The sequence below is a fragment of the Balearica regulorum genome, chromosome 15, assembly GCF_011004875.1.
Source record: "Balearica regulorum gibbericeps isolate bBalReg1 chromosome 15, bBalReg1.pri, whole genome shotgun sequence".
In the NCBI taxonomy this organism is placed as follows: Eukaryota; Metazoa; Chordata; class Aves; order Gruiformes; family Gruidae; genus Balearica; species Balearica regulorum.
This window is the reverse complement of record NC_046198.1, coordinates 18,107,194-18,127,706: the sequence shown is the minus strand read 5'-3', so window position 1 is coordinate 18,127,706 and position 20,513 is coordinate 18,107,194. Positions and strand designations below refer to the sequence as shown.

At 37.4% G+C, this 20,513-nt stretch overlaps 1 protein-coding gene across 4 annotated transcripts in view; it reads right to left on the bottom strand.

The window, feature by feature from the left end:
- Positions 1-20,513, bottom strand: part of SNX29 (sorting nexin 29) — a 126,692-nt gene that overhangs the window by 99,633 nt on the left and 6,546 nt on the right. For 3 of the 4 annotated variants that reach the window (XR_012837849.1, XM_075767363.1, XM_075767364.1), the window contains exons 3-11: positions 20,250-20,302; positions 18,123-18,247; positions 13,919-14,099; positions 12,373-12,443; positions 11,218-11,466; positions 8,785-9,154; positions 7,909-8,027; positions 3,713-3,794; positions 3,159-3,241 (exon numbers count right to left, since the gene is read on the bottom strand). Coding sequence is in view for 3 of the 4 variants with exons in the window: in XM_075767363.1 (XP_075623478.1) it covers positions 3,159-3,241; positions 3,713-3,794; positions 7,909-8,027; positions 8,785-9,154; positions 11,218-11,466; positions 12,373-12,443; positions 13,919-14,099; positions 18,123-18,247; positions 20,250-20,302 (1,333 nt within the window). In the remaining variant the exon portion in view is untranslated. Of the gene's footprint in view, positions 1-3,158; positions 3,242-3,712; positions 3,795-7,908; positions 8,028-8,784; positions 9,155-11,217; positions 11,467-12,372; positions 12,444-13,449; positions 13,595-13,918; positions 14,100-18,122; positions 18,248-20,249; positions 20,303-20,513 lie in introns of those variants that run through there. The other variant, XM_075767365.1, reaches the window with a different exon arrangement.

Below are 20,513 nucleotides of genomic sequence, written 5' to 3'. Positions count from 1 at the left end.
GAGGCAAATAAAACTGCCAACAGACTGTTGCATCTTAAATCTGAAGTCTGACCTTTAAAGACATGCTCCCTAAGTTGCCTGCATGAACACTGGCTATTACGGCTTTACTTAGTGCTCCAAAATCTCGTAAATATTATCCTGTCGTGTCACTATATTAATAGGGCAAATTTGAGTAGGAAACAAATCAGACAATATAGTGTTGGCCTTCTACCGTATAGAAGGGTTCTGGCCAAAAAAACATCCCTCAGATGAACTGCAGCTTTTTTCTCAGTGGTGAAATGCATATACCCTCCTTCCACTGCTGCGCTTTCAGAGAAGGCACAAGAATTTAGTGCCTGTCAGGCACTGGGGGCAACCGAGTTACACAGCAGGTCAGGTCAGAAGCTGTCTGGAGGACAGAGAAAGTACAAAAACATAACCTGGTTTACTGACACAGCCAGGATGAAAATAGAATACACCGGTTTGATTACTCAGTAAAGTTCTTCAGCGATCATAAAGAACTGGGGGCTTTCTCAAGAATATAAGAAAAAATATGGAATAGCGTACAACGCTACAGCCTTTCCTAACCTTTGTGGTTAAGCGCAACTTTAGTTGTCCCACTATAATTTTCCTCAGTTTCTAAGTGCCCAATTATTTACTAAAAATAGCAAAAAAGGACACAAGAAGATACAAGGAGGACAAGAAGGACACAAGTAGCATCCTTCTAAAATGAAAGTTTCAGAACTTTCTGTTTTCCCCCACTGCAAAAAACAAAACAGGGAGACCTGTGCTGGTAGGACTGATTTTTCTGGTGTAAAACAATGCTGAAAATATGATCTTCCAATAGCAATAACTGGAGCAAAGTTGTTTGTGATTCAAATATGACAAGATAAATATATTTTTTTTAAAACTGGAAAATGATATAATGAAATAGGCGCATAAATATAAAACTTCTGACCAACTTAGTTCTTTATAAAATTGGTTATAAGACACAGCAATCTGTAAAGTATGGCAAGTTTTCAAATGCTGTCTAACATATACAGCAAAACTGTAACTCTGTGGATTAGGATTTGTGGTACCAGTATTTTCTTTGAGATGGATCTGCTGCTAAGTTAGCCTATACCTTACAAATGCATGGGACAAATTCAGGAAAATCATTCAAAATGGCAGAAATTTTAAATTATAGCTTCTCATAACATAATTCTCTAGCCTGCGTATCAAAAGAACTGAGAAAAGGTTAGTACTATACTAGAAAATTGGAAAGGAAGAAGGAAAAGAATAGATTAAAAAAAAAATTATTTCAGGCTTTGTCTTGAGAAGTAAAAAGCACAAAAATCCAGTCACTGGAGACCTCACAGCTTTTCTCTCTGCACTATTGCATTCCATTTTTCTTGTCTGATGTGTTAGAATTAGTTGCTATGCAACCAAGCTATAAGCCTCACCATTTAATAATTCTTCTGCTAATTGCGACAGAGAAAGAGAGCTTCAGTGTCTGGCTTTGTCATAGCACTGAATCTTCCTGCACGGAGAATCTACAACCAGTAACAACAAACTTGAAAAAAGCATTTTTGTTGAATGTATCTGGGATTAGCTATTATAAAGGTTTTAATTTATTTGTATAGTCAGCTGATTTTTTTTTTTATAATGATAATTAGGTTATTTACTAAGTGTTCTACTGGCTTTACAGATTGTTTTGACATGCTTCCCCCTCTCCTTCCACCAAAACCTTCTCTGAAATGGGAAACTAATGACAGCATGTATGCTTCTCTTGATCCTGCAGTTCATTTCATTTACAAATTGCTAAGTATCAAGAATTGAAAATCTCAAGATGTACTTTCTATTTTATAGCTGCCTTAACTACACATAGGAACTAACTGAGCAACTGAAGGAGACCAATTGCGGCCCCTGCTGGTACCTAATACACCTACGAAACAATAAAATCAATAATTGAGTGCAATAAAATCAGGAAGTTTCCCATTAAAGTTCTATTACTGAAAAAATAAAATTAAAATGTAAGAACAAGAGGATATTGCAGTAATAACATGAGCAGAGACTATCCAGTGACCAAAGCATCACAGTACCTATCAACTGTAACTCCATCTACACCTTCAATTATGTCACTTAAAAGTCTCAAATCAACTGCCCACTTCATACAGCGCTTTGGAAGAAAGGATTTTTCAGCTTGTAAAACTCAGTCAGCAGACCCACACCAGAGCCTGAAACAGCACCCCGCGAAAACGCATGGTCTGCCTCCTTTAACATACACTGGCACAGAGTTCGTTTGAACATGACATTAGAACATCTTAAGGGTTCATTCATTTTATGATATCGTAAATGGGTTTCAGAAAAGAATCTTGGCTGCATCACTTCTAACATCCCAAATGTCATCATCTGCAATTTGTGCGTATTTACATTTATAAAAAGCAACAGACAAACACCCCCAGACCTTCAGGAACAAAACCATGTCCACAGTTCAGTCACAAAACTTCCTGTACAGTGAGGGAAATAAAACCACACTGGCTTTCATGTTTAGACAGCTAGTCAGTTTAAGAACTAAGTGTTTGTTCTACAATTTTATGTGAAGAAAAAAGATTAAAAATGGGGTAAACAAATTGCCTGTACTTCTACTAATTTCTTTCTATAGCAAAGGCTGTGTTATCCTGTCTAGCGCAACTCAACAGCAGTGAAAATGTGATTGCCCTCCACCTGAATCCTAACTAAATTTTTTTGCTTATGAAAGCCCATATTTACGTTTGGAGCAGATTTCCATATCAAAATCACACACTGAGTGTACACAGAAAGAGTTCCGGGCTTGTTTGGGGTTTTTTCAGACTAGGCACTAGTGAAAGCACATAAAATAAGTAAGGTCACACTAGAACCAACTGTTAGTGTTTTCAGAGCTCACAGAGATTTAAAGATGTTCATCAAATTGAATCATTATTGTTCATTTAACCACTCAAGCCACAGCCAGTATAATCACCAGCTGCAATAAACCATAACCTGGGATCTGCCAATTCACAATCATTTTAGAGCAGCCATTTCTAATGTGGCCAGCATATCAGAAATGAAGTGCTGTATGCCTCTCTAAAGAGATCTTACTGAAAGAAAAGTAGAAATGAAGAGTTATAGGACTTTCAAAGTTAATTCCATCAATCTAGATACATCAAGGAACTACTTACTAATTGTCATGGATTCCGGCACAGTGGCTGAAGGCAACATATTGCTTAAAGTGTTCACTTGAGCTGGAGGACTGACTTCCACTCTAGTCATAAAAGTACAGTATCATCAATAAATGAAAACAAAATCCTGAATTCAAAACTTCAGAAAAAAGGATTCCAGAAACTAGACTTGTCATCATGTACACCAATATTCAATCAACTTACGTTTAATTATTCTTTAATGTATCTGAGTCTGATTTAAGAATACACACAAAAAGATCCAAATCAACAGGCCATGGAGAATACAGTAAAAAAATAACATAGAAAACAACATAAACCCTATTTTCAAAACCAGGAGGCTAAATCTGACTATGTGACTTCTTCAAGATAATTAGGAAAAGTTCAATATGTGAAACTATGCAAAAAAGGAAGTGTAGGCTTTTGTATTTGTCTTTCCAAACATCTGCAAAAGTCCTCTTTGTTTTCCACTACTGAGTAGCCATGCATTAGGTAACAATAAGAAGCTGGCAGATGCAGGGTGAAGATTTTTTAAGAAAAACATATTTGACACGTACCTGTAAGGAAGATCAGATCTCCTTGGAACCAGTTCTACCGCATGAACAACATGTTCGTGCCCCTCTCCATTCTCCAAATTATCTAAGGCAGAATGCACAAGCATAGCTTTCTTCAGTTAATAGTACTTACAAAATAAAACAAAAACAAACCCCAAAGGAAGTTAGTTACATTTTTAACCAGAAATACCCATCTTTTACTAAAGCTTTTAAATACTTTAGATTCTTTCTCCAAGGTTGGCTTCTGCATTCACCCTGAACACCAGCAGGATTGTAAAGTCCCTTAGGGACACAGCCATCAGTTTGGAAAAAGAATTAATATTGCACAATGCCTAAATTATAATTTAGAGGGACATTTTACATTGATGACAATGTTGCAAAGCTATGAAGAGACTTCTTACTGAAGTTGGTTTTGCAAGCCCCCAGAGTTGAACCACCACATGGCATGATACTCATTACAAATCTGTTTGTGACTGCTAGAAAAGAATTTGTGGTTAGTCCCCAGTATGTGAAAGCTGGCAAAGACACCTTTATCATAGAATAGAATCATAGAATCATTAATGTTGGAAAAGACCTCTAAGATCATCAAGTCCAACCATCAACCCAACACCACTATGCCTATTAAACCATGTCCTGAAGTGCCACGTCTACACTTTTTTTTGATACATTTTTATGTATTCCTCACAGAGCATCATGGCTTTTCTCTGGCTCCTTATGCCTATGTACCAAACATCTGGAATCAGACAGATGAGAGATTTTTTTAAAAAGCATGGATAACATGCATCTGTCCACAGATTCCCACTGTCAGGATCAAAATATACACATCACAGGAACTATCATTAAGGTAGTTCAGCTGGAAAGAAACAAAAATCACGTTTTAGTGATTTTTTCTGCATCTCGGTACACAAGGGTTACAAAGTTACCATAAAACAATTCTAAAATCTTGAGCTGAAATAGCACAGAATTTAAAAAGCAGGAATTCTAGGAAAAAAGTTAATAGGAATTAGTTATATCATAGAATGGTTTGGGTTGGAAGGGACCTTAAAGATCATCTAGTTCCAAACCCCCTGCTGCGGGCAGCGACACCCTCCACTAGACCACGTTGCCCAAAACCTCATCCAGCCTGGTCTTAAACACTGCCAGGGATGGGGCATCCACAACCTCTCTGGGCAACCTGTTCAGAAGGACTATGTAGGAGAAAGTTCATTTTTTAAGCTGCAGAGTTTACTGAAGCTTAGTTCCTAAAATGCATGCTCCATTTTTGTTCCAAGCAACTGCATTTTGATTCAGGCTTTCTCATCTCCAGGTACATGGAGATATGATACGCCCCGACACATCCCTGAAGCACTGCAACGGACAAACTGAAAACACCGATATTAACATACAACACTATAGATTATGCTGTATTTCAAATATATGTGTCTTGTTCTTTATCTATATTAAGACCTATAAACCAAAATATTGGGTTAAACTATATATTTTACAAGAGCTCATTACAGGTTTCAGAAGAAATATTGTAACGAATGTGCCAGTGGCCAGGCTGAACTGCCCTCAGAAACAGCTAACCCCATTCCCTCAGATATCATTCATCCGGCACACGTGTAGCTCCAAAGTCAAGTCAACCACTGCCTAGGGCGGCTTTCAATCTCACCAAACTGCTGCTCTGGCTGGAGAGGGTGGCCGTACCCTCGTGTGTCCCTCCCGGGCAGCAGGACGGTCCTGCACACCAGCTCAGGACTGCTCGGAAGGGCCAGGGACAGCACGGGAAGTGGACATCGGAAATCGAGCAGCAGAACCCACGTTGCTGTTTCCCATAACTGATGAATACTCCTTTCACCAGCCCAATGCCGTATCGGTCTGGCTTGCAGGCTGCACCACAGGGTTTGCCAAAAAGGCGGACAGGAGGAGAACTGAAAATATCTGTACGCTGTGCCAGAAGGGATCTGAATGGGGCTGCTGTTGATCACCTCTCAGTCAGAGCACTGTCTACAAAACAGTTCTGAGAGGAAGCAAGACAAAACAAGGGCCTTTGGTATCTCCTTAATTCAAGCAAGCCCATGTTACACTTATTGTCATCCTCTCTGGTCATCCGTCTCCAGTCCTAAGTCTTGGCTCAGTCTCCTGACTCGATTTCAGCTACAAAAACCTAGCTCCAGCTCCTGACTGGTCACTAACCCGCAGCTCAACCCCAAGCTCCCGCTCCAGCCCCCCAAACCTGAACGTTTACTTCTATTGCAGATTTCAATCTCGTGCAGTCAAACACTTGCCAATCTATGGACTATTTCCAACAGTCTCTGTATAAAACTTAAGAGAACACTATGCCATGAACTACATGTTTTCTAAATCCATTCCTTCATAAACTGAAAAAAAATCAAGATGTACTTTCTATTTCTTTTGAACCACAGGCACTCCTTAAGAGGAAAATACAGCAGAGGGCAGTACAGCATTAGTTTATGACTCACATTATTTTTATCACCGAACTTAAAAACTAAATTACGCCTATTCACAGGCCTTCAATTAACAGACCATTTAAACTTTTGGCACATATATATGCAAAAAGTATGAAATATTTTACAATTAAAACATTATTTGAATGCCACTGAAGTTTTTAAGTAGTCACGGAAATGAGAATGCATATCCAAAGTTTTATAAAAGTACTGATGTATAAACAGCTAGCAAAATGTTAACTCGAGGCGGGGCGGGGGGGGTTAGGGGTGCTGGAAGGTTTTATTTGTTTGTTTTTGGTATCAATGCAGATACTGGAAAAGCACCAGGTCTTCTTATCCATACCTCTGACCATCTTCATTGCTTGCTTCAAGATCTTCTGTAACTGGTCCATAAGATTCTGAAAGTGCAGAACCCCAAACTGCCTACAATACTGCAGTTGAGGTCACATCAGAGCCAACTCACCATGAATTTACAAATGACACTTTCATTTATGCATGTCTGTATGAAGTGTGATTTTACTGCAGAAGCATGACACTGCTAATTCAGTATCAGCTTGTGACTCGTTGTAGAAACCCACTGTTTTCTCCTCCAGAAAACAACTTGAGGATACTGTCACATGAAAAATTAGGTAAAACCCAGCAACTGGAGGTCGCAGCCCAGAAAGCCAACCATGTCCTGGGCTGCGTATCCAGCAGCGTGACCAGCAGGTCAAGGGAGGGGATTCTGCCCCTCTACTCTGCTCTGGTGACACCCCCCCCTGCAGTGCTGCGTCCAGCTCGGGGGTCCCCAGCACAAGAAGGACATGGAGCTGTTGGAGCGAGTCCAGAGGAGGCCATGAAGATGATCAGAGGGCTGGAGCACCTCTCCTATGGAGACAGGCTGAGAGAGTTGGGGTTGTTCAGCCTGGAGAAGAGAAGGCTGCGGGGAGACCTTAGAGCAGCCTTCCAGTCCCTAAAGGGGCTCCAGGAAAGCTGGAGAGGGGCTGGTGACAAGGGCAGGGAGTGACAGGCCATGGGGAATGGCCTGAAGCTGGAAGAGGGGAGATGGAGATGGGATGTGAGGCAGCAATCCTTCCCTGTGAGGGTGCTGAGGCCCTGGTACAGGGGGCCCAGAGAAGCTATGGCTGCCCCGGCTCCCTGGCAGCGTTCAAGGCCAGGTTGGATGGGGCTTTGGGCAACCTGGGCTAGTGGAGGGTATCCCTGCCCATGGCAGGGGTGGGACTGGATGGGCTGTGAGGTCCCTTCCAACCCAAACCAGTCTGGGATTCTTTGATTTCCAAATCCTTTCCCAAAATATTATTTCCCAGCCAATCATTCCTCATCCTGTGTATAAACAGATAACAGCTTCTATTGAACTGCATCAAATATTTGATATTTTTTCCAATCTGTCAAGATTAATTTGAATTCAAATTCTCAAACACATTTTCAGTTTCTTCCATCTTAGCGATATCTAGAAAACAAATAAGGATACTTTCTATTCAACCATCCTAAACATTAAGAAAATACCATGCAAGACCACAGCTTAATCCCAACAAAACTCCAGCTTATTTTGACATTGATAAATCCTCCTCAACTAAATATCTACTCAAATGGAAAGCTCTGATTCAGATCTAGAATAAATTTTAATTGAATCGCCTGTCCCGGTTGTGCAATATCTCCTGTGTCCTTAAAATCCCATTATTTCTTACTCTTGTCCCATGTTAGAAATTCAGTTATAAAGTTTGCTGGAATCTGGTAAATTAAAATACCTACCTGTTTGGGTGTAAGAGCCAACAGCACTGACAGGAAATAGAACTTCTGAGTCATCATTCAGGACCTGCAGCGGAGTCCAACTGCATATCTGAGAATTGCATGTGCCTATGTCATGAGGCCTAGATTTAAAACAAATAAACAAAACAACCTATTTATACAGTCAATATCCATGCTCACAATGCTTATACTTCTCTTTATTTCAACTGCCTGCCAATTTCTTGGTTCAGACATACATAAATTCATTAAAGATCAGACCATTCCGAAGGAGGTGAGACAAGCAGTGTTTGCCTCTTTTTCTCTAAAGGTATTTCTATGTCAGAAATAAAGAGGGCATATGAGTATCTAAAATTATTCTTTTTCTCTGTTTTGCTTTGTCTTGTTTAACTATCTACTCTGATGATAACAGGCTTACTCGGTTTAAAATAGATAGTTTTACTGTGAAGCCAAAATGGAGTTGATGTCATACTAAGAATAAGGAAACTTCAAATAGGCCAGAATTACAGCCTGGCTATATCATGCAACAATTTCAACAACTGAGAACTTCAAGGAGAACAAGTCTGAAATCTCAAAATTTTGGTTTTCGGTGGAACTTAGAAGCATCTCGGTGGTCCAAATAGACAAGGGGGGGGGAAGAAGGGAAATAAAAGGTGGGTGGAAGGGAAGGGGAAAAGAGAAAAAATAAATAGAGGAAAAAAGAGGGGAGGAAAGAGAGGGAGAAAAAAAGAAAAAAGAGGGGAAAAAAGAGAAAAAAGAAAAAAAGGTGGGGGGGAAGAGAAGGCCTACAGTTCAACTAGTTACACAAATTTGCCAGTACCCATCAAAGAAAGGGAGGGGAAGCATGGAAAAATTACCACTGGCTCCTGCAACATTACTTACTCTTCAGAAGCTTCAGGTTCACCTTCTGTGCCTTTATTTCCTAACGTTTTTCCATACAGCTCATCCTCATCTGCATCTTCATCATCAATGCTCTTCACATCGAGTTTCTGGTACTCACACTCCCCATTCATGAACACCGAATTCCTCTTCCACGAATGGTTACTTTCATTACCGTTCAAATTTTTTCCAAGAGTGCTTTCAGATGAGGGTAATACAAAAACTGAAGATCTGTCTACGCTCTCCTCTGAACTTTCTCCTGTAATCAGAGGCTTCGTGGCATCCCCCAAGTTTTGCTCATCTTCCTCTTCATCAAATGAGATAATATTTGTCACTCTCTTCTTCTTTTTTCGATCTTTTTTATATTTCAAATCTAGTAGCAACATAAAGGTTTACATAGTTTAGAAAAGAAAAACAACATAATGCACTTGTTTTTTTCTTAAAAGTACTCCTGTACTAAATTAGTTTAGTAAAGAAAAAAACCACCTAGATCTACAAGGCATTTCATTACCTTTCCATACGCTTGAGCTTTTAAATCTTTAACTACCATCGTTATTTTATATGCCTTACATAAATCAGATTTTAGAAGATATTTTGGAGGTGCATTCATAACAGTATTCAATTGGAACTGGAAAAAAAAGTTCAACAAACTTATAAAATGAAATTTAAAATAGAAAGTTAGCCTTCCTGTCACTTTTTCCCATGGAATATGGCTAGTGTTTACTGCAGAGTACGTCTACACGACAGAGAAAACATGAAACACTTCTGTGGAGACAAAATTTAAAGGAACAAACTCACAACACAAAATCCACAACTTGCAATCAAATAAAGTTAGTTTTGTCTATATTCTGGAAGTTGAGCAGTCAGTTTTCAGAAAAAGAAATTAAACTTGCTCCCTCCCTCAGCTAATCAGTTCTTGGTCTAGAAACATACTGAAAATCCTCTTTGATTACATCACATCTATACTGCAACAGCACTTATTTCTAAATTATTACCTATTCTCACTGATTTTGATGTGCACATGAGGCTAAATGATCTTGCAAAGTGCAAGCACTAAGAAATATCAGAAATTTACTCACCGGGACAACTCACACTGGGACTAACCTGTTTTGTTTAATTCAAGTCCAACTGTTACATACCCCCAAAATGCATTAACATACTTTTAAGAGTAAGAGGATGTTAAAAGCCATTCTAGATGCAAACAGAATTCCAGCAAAGAACGCAGGCTTTAATGAAAACATCTGACTTGCTCTAACATTCAACATGTAATGGCATTTGAACAAACCCAAATTTTTTCAAGTGACATTTTACTGTAAGTTGTACATTACATGTACTGTACACATAACATACATTATGCTCTAGAGTCACATGCAGCATATGGTCCATCACTCTGTTATTTCATTTTGCAAGCCTATTCTATGCAAAGTTATCCCAAGTCAAGTATCACCTACTATTTTGTTGTTTAGCACTGTAAATGAGATTAAAAGCTTTACCACAAGTTTGTTTTGAAAACCATGTTTTGAGACACAGTCTATTTTAAATGCCAATAAAAAATAGATTTCATCTCAACTTCTGTTACTACCAGATAGCATTCACATGTGGGGTTTTTCCCTTTTTCTCATAACCAAAACAATTTAAAGTCCAAACTCAAACCTTGATTCTTAACTAAAAAAAATATAAATCCCACAATCTTCCTGAAGTTTTGTATCTTTGCAAAGCAAAACACTCTTTCAGCTCAAATTTTGGAAATAAAGATGGTAAAATACTCCTTTGCTATTTTTGGACCCGAAAATGTATAACAAATATCACCTTTTCCTTGATTACTTTAAAATTATACGAGATTAAGACTTTGGGTCTTTGTTAGTAACTAACATACTACAAACTGGTTGCAACACTAACACGTTTAAAGGTAAAAAGAATGTGTAAGTAAATTTTCATTTGTGGTAATTACCTACTTCATATAGGAATGCAGACTGTAAACATGGGTGCTGCTTGAAGAAGATTACAAGCAAAGATTTTTATCTGATCTATAACAACAGATATATGGTGGTCTATTTCTGATTGATAAAGTGCCAAAAGAAAATACATAAAAAAATGAAAAATCATTACTTCAGAAACTGCAAGGCATACTTTTATGGATAAGAAATTGAAATTCAGGTCACAAAGCAAGCACTTTACCAATAAAATAGTTTAGCTTCCTTCTCACAGTGATACCAGAAAGCCAAAACACAAATTTATCATCCAGTATTCACACCAGTATTTCTAAAAAAAATTCATATTATTTATTTCATACTCAACCAGTTTGTATGTGTACTGTGCTTATTTTTAAGGTTTTTGTTCCATAACAGTGCATTAAATTTAATTGAAAAAGTTATTTTAAAACACTTGAATATTTTATAAGTTTCTGAATGACATTAACATTGCAAAAGTGCTTACCAGCATTGACATTCTTTGAGAGAACAGGAAGTGGGTCAGTGTCTTGATCCGGTTTTATGAGAATCGAGACAGCAGAAGATGCAGTTATCTCTCTAAGAAGGCTGCTAACACCCTGAGTGGATTCTTTTAATAATGAGGTTACATTTTGCGTCGATTCCTTTAACAAATCAGACATGGTGGGTGTGCATTTGCTCTGCCCATTTAAATCCTTATTATCAATGTTGATTGCAAAAAGAATGGAGTTCAGGCCTTCAGGTAAAAGAAAGGGGAAAAAGAAAACCAAAACCCACTATATACTTCATACAGAAGTTACATAGAACCTGAGGATTAACAAAGCTATGAATATAAAACATTTTTTCCCCAAAATTTCCCCACAGTTCTCCATGCATGAATGCCTATTCTTTCATGTACCATTCACTCTTTTCAGATGATATTCAAGCTGATGCAATCAGTTCTGAATTTATCTTGATGGCTGTTCAGCTGTGCATTAAATAAGCAGTAAGTACTGTGAACTCATTTATTTATAACCCTATATTTAAACCCATTTCACTGCAACTTTAATATTTGATGATTCCTATAGTGGAACTAGATGATCTTTGAGGTCCTTTCCAACCCAAACCATTCTACAATCTACTAACAAAAACTCCTGTGAACCCTACCTTGCAGAACGAAGCATGTGACCATGTCTCTGAGAAAAGGGGTGTAAAAGGTAATAATGCATCATTTCTGTGGTCAAACTCTAGAAAAGCGTCTGTTATCATTCCTTACTCTTACTCTCCTTCTATGTATTTACCTATAATTTGGGTCTTACTATAAAAGTCTATTATTGCTTTTTTTCCAGTCAGGAATAACTCATTTTGTGTTCTCTAAATTGCGCTAGTTTTTAAAAAACAGTTAGCCTTGACTGATGAAGAGTTAGAAAATTGATGTGAAAGACTTTTGAACTGTAGGAAGGCCAGACCCAGTGTTTTAACAGTTCGTCAATTCATAGCATAAATTTGCATAATACCTTGAGCATTCACCCTGAAGGTGCAGGTGACACATTCTCCACACATGCGAAGAGTGTTAGAGAAGCTCCTCACAACCAGAAACAGTTATAACATCCCAAAATGAAATTGTTTTCCAAGAACAGTAGCATTTAAGAGAAAGTCTTACCAGCTGCCATCGTAGGGATCATACTAGAACGTTCTTCATCCATCATAAAAGACCAGTCTTCATAGAAGACACTATAATTTGAAAGGCAAAAAAAAGAGAAAAAAAAAAAAGAATATGCAATCCTTTACTAACATATATTCAACTTCTAAGACATGAAAACTGAAAAATAAGTATGAGTATACCAATGGATCAAATCATATGTCACCGTAACTCCCTGAAGCTCTGAAGTAAATAGCACTGTCTGAACAGTTATCAAAGACACATTAAATAGTATTTTACCTTCAGTTTTAGCTCTGCATTTTTTTAATGGGAAAAAAGCCACTCAGGGCAAGGAGGTTCATACTACATTAGCAGGCACAATATTTTTCTACACCTATTTCTGCACTGAATATATACGTTTTTAAACAACTACAGTTGACCATAATTACCAAGCCATTTTATAAAACATTACAATGCATGAATACAAACCACTTCATCTTGAGCAACCCGATCTGGTGAAAGATGTTCCTGCCTATGGCAGGGGATTGGACTAGACAATCTTTAAAAGTCCCTTCTAGCCCAAATCATTCTATTATTCTATGAGTCAATGACCTGTTTCAATATCCAACACCACATCAACTACCCTAAACAGTTAAGAGTCAATTAGGAATTTGGAAGTAAGGAAAAAAAAAGTTAACATGAATTTCACTGTGAACACATGAATTTAGTTGTTCTAAACTTGGTTCTTTTTAGTAGCAGGATGCTGTGGTTTTGCTATCAGCGTTCAGTTCACTAAACATAAAAACAGATAGCAAGAAAACCCTCAACCTATATTAAACAATTTAATCAGGTTCAACAGTTACTGATAAAAAAGGAAAATATCCCAAATTATCAGAGAGACAAGGAGCTGAAGATGTATGAGGAAAAAGGAAGGACTCAGTTAAGTATGAACTTAAGTGCATTTTGCATCCAAAGTACCTTAGGATTTCTCAATGTATATTATTAATATATACTATAAGTTATTCTCAGTAACTCTGTAACAAGAAGGTTTACAAACTGGTACAAAACCACTCCCAAGTGATCTGCAGATGTAGCTACCTATTGCTTGACTGCTGGAGCTTTTCAATTACAGGATGAGCATCTCCAAAAGGCAACAGGAAATTACCACTGCTGAATTGATAAGATCAAGGCTGCAATCCTGTACTATTGTAATGGAATGAGAGGGGCACCTCGTGTCAAGGTCTCAGTGGGGAAAACTGTTGAAAGAATAGGGAAGGGAGTTAGGAAAGAGGATGGAAATGAAGGTGAGGATAGAAGCATATATTCACACATGCCAGAATTAAGCCAGTTTCAGGGCACATGTTGATATAGGCACAAGCCACTATCTTAATGGCTGCCAAAATGTCAAACACAACAAACCGAAAGCATGAGGTTAAGTGGCTTCACAGGCTAGCAATTAATATGATGTATTACTACAGTGATGCTGTTTGGTTGTTGGTTGTTTTTCTAATTGCAGTACTTCATTCGTCAATACATTTCCTGCATTACAAAGATAGCAAATATGTACCTGAGTCGGTTCTTATCTGCAAGCAGCATATGAACATATCTTTCCAAGGAATGCTCATTTAATGCACAGCGCAACCAAGCCCGGCCTCTACCAATATCTGTAGTAATTGTCTTCAGAGAGTAAAAGCGCTGCAATTCATGTTTATTCAGAACTTCTTTCACATAGTACCAAAACACTGGCTCTGGAATAAAATAAAAAACAAAACAAAACACCACCAAAAACACTAAGCTCATATCTGAATGCGTTTATGTGCAATTTTATAAAACATGGAGGTAATGGTAAGTAACTTTGAACAAAAGGTGAATCATTTACCATCTTGGTGTAACTCTCCAGTTAAATAGGTTATTTATTTCTACAGAACTTGGGCTATTTAAGCACTGAGAACTTTTCACTTCATTGAAAAAGCCAAACACACATATTAAAGAATTCGATCTTACATTTTTATATAGAATTCACATTTAAAAGCACATTTAAGCTAGTATTTCATCCACAGAACAAGTTCACATGTTTGGCTGGGAATGTATTATGCAAAGGAAAAAAGTTCTTTAGAACTCTACCTTACTGCTGATTGTGAAATGTTAGAAGCTAGGTCCAAAGGAATGCAGACATGCAAATGACAAATTCATGTTACTTTAAAAAACAAAGGCATTACATTTAAAATGACTCTGTCCCCAAATATTGATAAAACTTTTTTTTGCAGTTGCCTGAAATTTCTCAATTGGAGGTAACAAAAATCTACATCAGTAATTGCAAATGTACACTAAACCACCTAGTATTTTACATATTCCTGTTTCTTAACCGAATAAGAACATATTTTAAGGACATACTTATTACAATTCACCTCTTACCATTTTCTCAGGAGGAAAAGAACAACCAAACATCAGAGAATTCATCTGTAAGACTTAAATCATTACTATATGGTATAGATTGGCAATCATGAGCCATTAATGTTGCATCAAATACATACTGCTTGAAAGTATCTTAAAATATAACAACAATAATGTTCACATGGGTTCGATTTGTTATAAATAGAATTGCTTGAATAACTAGAACAGTTTGAAAGCTGTTAATCTATACAATTAGCAATATATCAAGAGATTGAATTTAAGGCAGATAGGGTATTTTTAGGGGAAAAAAAAGCGTTACAAACAAATTTAAAACACATCAGTCTCTCAAGGAAGACAAGCAGGTACTCCTTTTGACAGTTTAATCAATGTCTTTGCTCAACATTTTTTTTAACTTAATAAAAAAAAGGGAAAATAATTCTATTGTATAAGTGAATGGTGCACTATCACCCCAAATATTATGCTGGCTTTTGATCATAATCTCAATGTAGGCAGCATAAAGCAGATGTTTCAAGACAGGTAAGTTTCCTCAAAGCCAAGGCCTTTTCAGCTTCCCAGGCCCTGCCAGGCGCAGAAGCAGCCGGGAGAGCAGAGCCAGGAGAGCTGACCCAGGCTGGCCCAAGGGATGTTCCCTGCCATGTCACGTCATGGTCCACATGGAGCTGGGGAACCCAGCCGGGAGGTGGGATCACTGCTCGGAAACAGACTGGGCATTGGTTTGGTTTTTTTCCTTTCGCAGGTGGTGAGCAATTGCATTGCGCATCACTTGTTTTAAATATTGGTTTTACTATTATTATTATTATCTTCCTTTGTTATCCTATTCAACCATCTTTATCTCCACCCACGAGGTTTTTTTCCATTCCCCTGCCTACCCCACTGGGGTAAGGGGTGAGCGAGGGGCAGCCCAGTGCTCAGCTCCCAGCCAGGGTTAAACCCTGACACCCCTAGATGAACTCTGCAGGACAGCAGACCTCCTGAGGAGCCTTCCAACTTGAATTAGCCTATGAGCCTCTGACGGAGTGCACAAGAAGCACTGCTATGAACTATTCCAGCTCTTACTGAGAGATAGGTTTCAGCAAGTCTGGAACCTCTAGTAAAACTGGAGGGAGACCAGCCAGAGGCCATGGAAGACTGATCTATTTACAAACTTTCGACATCATCCTAAGAATTTTTAGTGAATACCGCATCAGCTACCATATTCTTACATAACCTTAACTGGAGTTAAATGAAGAGACCCTCGTATTGTCACAAACTAAAGACATAATACAGTTCTATTGTTTGCTGGTTTTGTTTAGATTGCTTAATACAAGATTAAAGGAGCTACATATGCCTGTAATGATCATGCCATCAATTGATACCAAATCACACTGGTGTTAGGAATTTGTTTACTTGAATATATATTAAAAAATTCAAATATTTTAAATAGGATTTTTAAGTTGTAGTTCCAAAGAACTACTACTGGAGCTTTTATTTAAAACTTCTACTTACATTTAAGAAAAACAAAGTAAAACACTGAAGCTCTTACATGCAAAATGATGCTATATTGTTTACAGCTATTTGAAAGTACAGTTTGTCATGAAGTACCTGTAAATTTCAAATAAAAACCACTGCTGAACAACTTTATTCTTCAATTGTCAAAGCCCAAATGTAGAGCCTAAACAGCAGTATTCCACTATGTCAAAGACAAAGATGACACCTGTGATTATGTTAGACAGAATGGAATATAAATCATACTAGACTCATTTGCCTGAAAGCGATAAAAATATAGACGTACTTTGCAACTGCTTTCAGAAGAAAAAAAACCCAACACTGTAATTCACAAAGATAAATGCAGTGGAACCCAGTAATTTCCATGAAAAAAAAAAAGCTTCTCCTCTTAGTCATTGTGTAGCATTCAATGTGCTGCAAAGCAGCCACGGTTTTGTTCTTGAACCTGCATACACTGCTTAAGCTTCTTAAAGAATAAAAATTAGTTTTCCTTCCTTCTTCCATTCCCCAACCAGAAATAACTTTCCCAACTTTCTCCTCTTCCTCCACATCATCTCCCTGACAAGCCCCCAAATGAGACAAATAGCTAAACTGTTACTAAGTTCCCAATCATGAGATGCACCTTTGTACATCTGACCACTAAAAGACAGGACCAAAAATTTCATACAACCTTGACATTACTAACAGACAAGAGAGAAATCATAAGAATTATATGTAATGTCTTCAAATTTAAAGATACACTATTTGCATAAATCAGCAAGTAACAAGGGAGAGTGTTCTCTGCACCAAAGCATAAGACTCTCAATTGCAAGCCAGGGGGATCATTTAGAGTGCGCAGCGTCGAGTCTTGCCCATTGCTAAGTAAAAGAGGCAAACATGGGAAACTCACCACTGCCTCTAAAAGCATAGCTATTTTAGCTCCCCAAAAAAGCTAAGTCTGGGGGGCTCTAACCCAGAAGCAGGCAAGTCAGCACACAAGACCCAGCATTTCACCCTATCATCCACAGGAAACAAGTCCATTGTTACAGCCATTTAAAAACACCATTATATCAAACTATGCATTTTGTGTTTATGTAATATCCATTATATGCAGTTGTTTGGTGTAGCTGGTAGTTATGGCTGGAGATCAAAAGGTATTAACAATTCCAGGACCACTGACTATATTAAGAAAAAACCAAAATCCCGCTATGTGTGTTACATGTCACACTTGATAGAGTTTCAAAAGCCAAAAAAGAAACTCCTTTATATTATGTGTACCCTGTTCAAGGAAAGGGATACTGTATATCAAACTTCACAAGAAAACTGAGGAAGATTAACACCTTCAAATACTTTTACTAAAAACACAAGGGAAACTTCAAGGTGATAAGAAGGCAACAAAAATAAAGGAATTGTTTCCTTAAATGTGGAGAAAGTAATAAAACCCAACCCAACCAATATAAGTAATGTAAGTTTTGTGTTTAAAATGACATCAATACTTAGAAGTTAAACATATATGATGCTATAGAATATGGCAGTTAAACAACAGAGTAAGATAAGGTTAAGAATGAGAATATTGTTGTAAAAACTTAACAGCACAACTACAAAATATTTATCCCTACCAGAAGTCAAAAGAAATTTGCCAATGATACTATTCACGATGGAACTGTAGGAAGTGCAGATTTCCAAACACCAAAATTTCTAGAGAAACTTGGGATGAAAGTTAAACTAGATTGAGAAAGCAATAACCATTTTCACTGCTTTATGACAGCCTAAGTATTAAGTACGCTACCAACCGTCTGCAGTTTGGTGCACTGCTTAAAACTTCCGTTAGAAATTGTATTACTTGCACTTACCAACTCTTTAAAACAGAATAGATACGATTAATGAATTACCTGTTTCGGTTTTACTGGAGAAACCTGCTGCCTGTTTGATCGCTGCTGCTGTTAGTGCTAACCCTCGGCTCCTCCTCAGACCATGCTGTAACACAGCTTCAAACTGAGCACACAAACAAGTGACTCTGCAACAGAATTTTTAAAGAAATCATGTGAAAAGAACAATCAACTACGTTTCTATAGAGCAGATTTATTCTGCATCTCTGAATAGAGATTGTAAAGGTGAACCATTATCTTACATGTAGTGAGAGACCCCTTGTATGCACTGATCTTATTATTTGCAAACAGTATCACCTACTTGTGCCCACAGCCTCATCATGACTATCCAAAGCTGGGGCACAAATTACATTCAGAAGAACTGGCAATTGATTTGAGAAATCACCCTCACCTGCTACAGTGGTTGTCAGTCTTATGTCAGCTTCAGATTACTTACTTTTCATGTAATGCAATTACATTTCCGTAATATACCTTGTACTACACATGCAATTAATGATTTTCTGAAAATGTGCTATAACTTCCTATACAATTAATAGACAATTTTGTTAATTTGCATTAGTACACTGTAATTCAAGCCTAGGAAAACAATTAAACATACATTTTAATGTCCTTCAGATATCCTAGGCATAGGAAAACAAGAAAGATTTTTCTTGAGATGCACTGAATCTTCAGGTTTTGATGTTGTTCTCTACAATACTATTTATAAATTTCCTGGGTTTTTTTTAAACATAACCCAGTTAATACAATTTTCACACAGGTAGAACCACTGCAAAACCAGCAAAGTTTTAAAATTCAGTCTGCTAAAGAAATGAATATTATTGTAACTGACAGGGAATAATAAGGCTTGAGGTGTAACAGACATGAATGCCATCTGTTTGTTTGAAATCTTATTTTCTCTAAGTTTTATTTTTGCCATTAAATAAACAATACTTAAAACTTAAGCTTTAAGAAAGTTGTCACCTGGCTGCCAAAGCTAATTTAATTAAGTTCAAGTAAATAAAAAAAAAAAACCCAAACAGTTGACAAAGTGGCTCATAACTCTGCCCCGGCATTCCAGAAGTACAGAGTCCTACTCAGGGTCACAAAAAAGCACAAGATCTCAGAAGGAGTACTGACAGAAAAAGAGGTATATTTATCATAACCACCCTGGACAGAAGAGCTTTTAACATGTAACACTTTCCAGTACATCTATGTTAGGAAAGCTTTACTAATAAAGCAGAATATAATTAAAACAATACTCAATATGATTGTGGAGCAGTTGTGATTAATTTTTGCCAACAAGACTGCTGCTGTTAAAAACGGAAATTCCAGCAGATACATGACCCCCCTAGGGGGGAAAAAAACTTGACTTTTTCAATTCAGAAAAAGCAGAACAGAAACTAGGTTCTGTGAAAGACCTCATATTATTAAAAATCCATGTGCACTGAGAATCAGAGCAAGAAAACTGCAGCATTTTACAGGAAAATTTAGGCACTAATAAAACCAGAAACTTATCCTTTTGCATTATTTTTTCTTTTATTAAACTAATTCAGAGGGGCTTGGATGATCACCAAGCACTGCTTAAAAAGGTGGTGGAAGGGAATAGAAGTCAGGGACGGTGAGGACAGACATGAACCCTCGCACCCCTATCAGCAGCAATGAATTGTTACGTTGGCTTTCCAATGTTAATAAAAATGAACAACTTCTCGTACAGGAAAAAAAACAGGTTTAAAACATGTCAGGAATAAGAAAAAATAAGAGTGAAAATTTTCTTAATGACTGCGTGTTAAACACACTTGACAGTTAAGCATCAAGCATCATGAAACACAGGTGTATTGGTAATAGATACACATGCATTTTAAAAGAGGTTTTAGGGAAGACAAGCTCTCCTAATCTCACGTTCAGACCTCAGAATTCAATGCTTTGTCATGAACTCTGCAGCCACTTAAAGACTTGTAACTTCAGACAGAAGAACACTCTTTGTTAAGCTGTCAAATCAGTAACAAGATGAAAAATTCAGAGTCCCATGTCAGTGTTTGTGTAAACAAAAGGAACTGGAGGTTTTTTGAGCATGCCAAGTATTTTGTGCCATGTTTTATGTCATTATGATACATAATCTAAGCATGTTAATAGTTTCTTAGACTATTTTACCTGCTATCAGAGTCTGAAGCAATTTCTTTCCTTCCTCCAAACCGTATCTGACACTGCAATAAAGAGATTTTAAGAAACTTTTGATACACTAACAAACCCAATATTCTGAAATATTTCCATATAAGAAACAAAGTCATAATAAAAAAAGAAGCAGTACAAAATAAAGCATTGGCAAATACAGCCTGCAATCGAAAAGTGCTTTACAGCATCATGTTCCACTAACAGGCTACTCTTGCAGTTCTTGCTCACCAGAACGACACACCT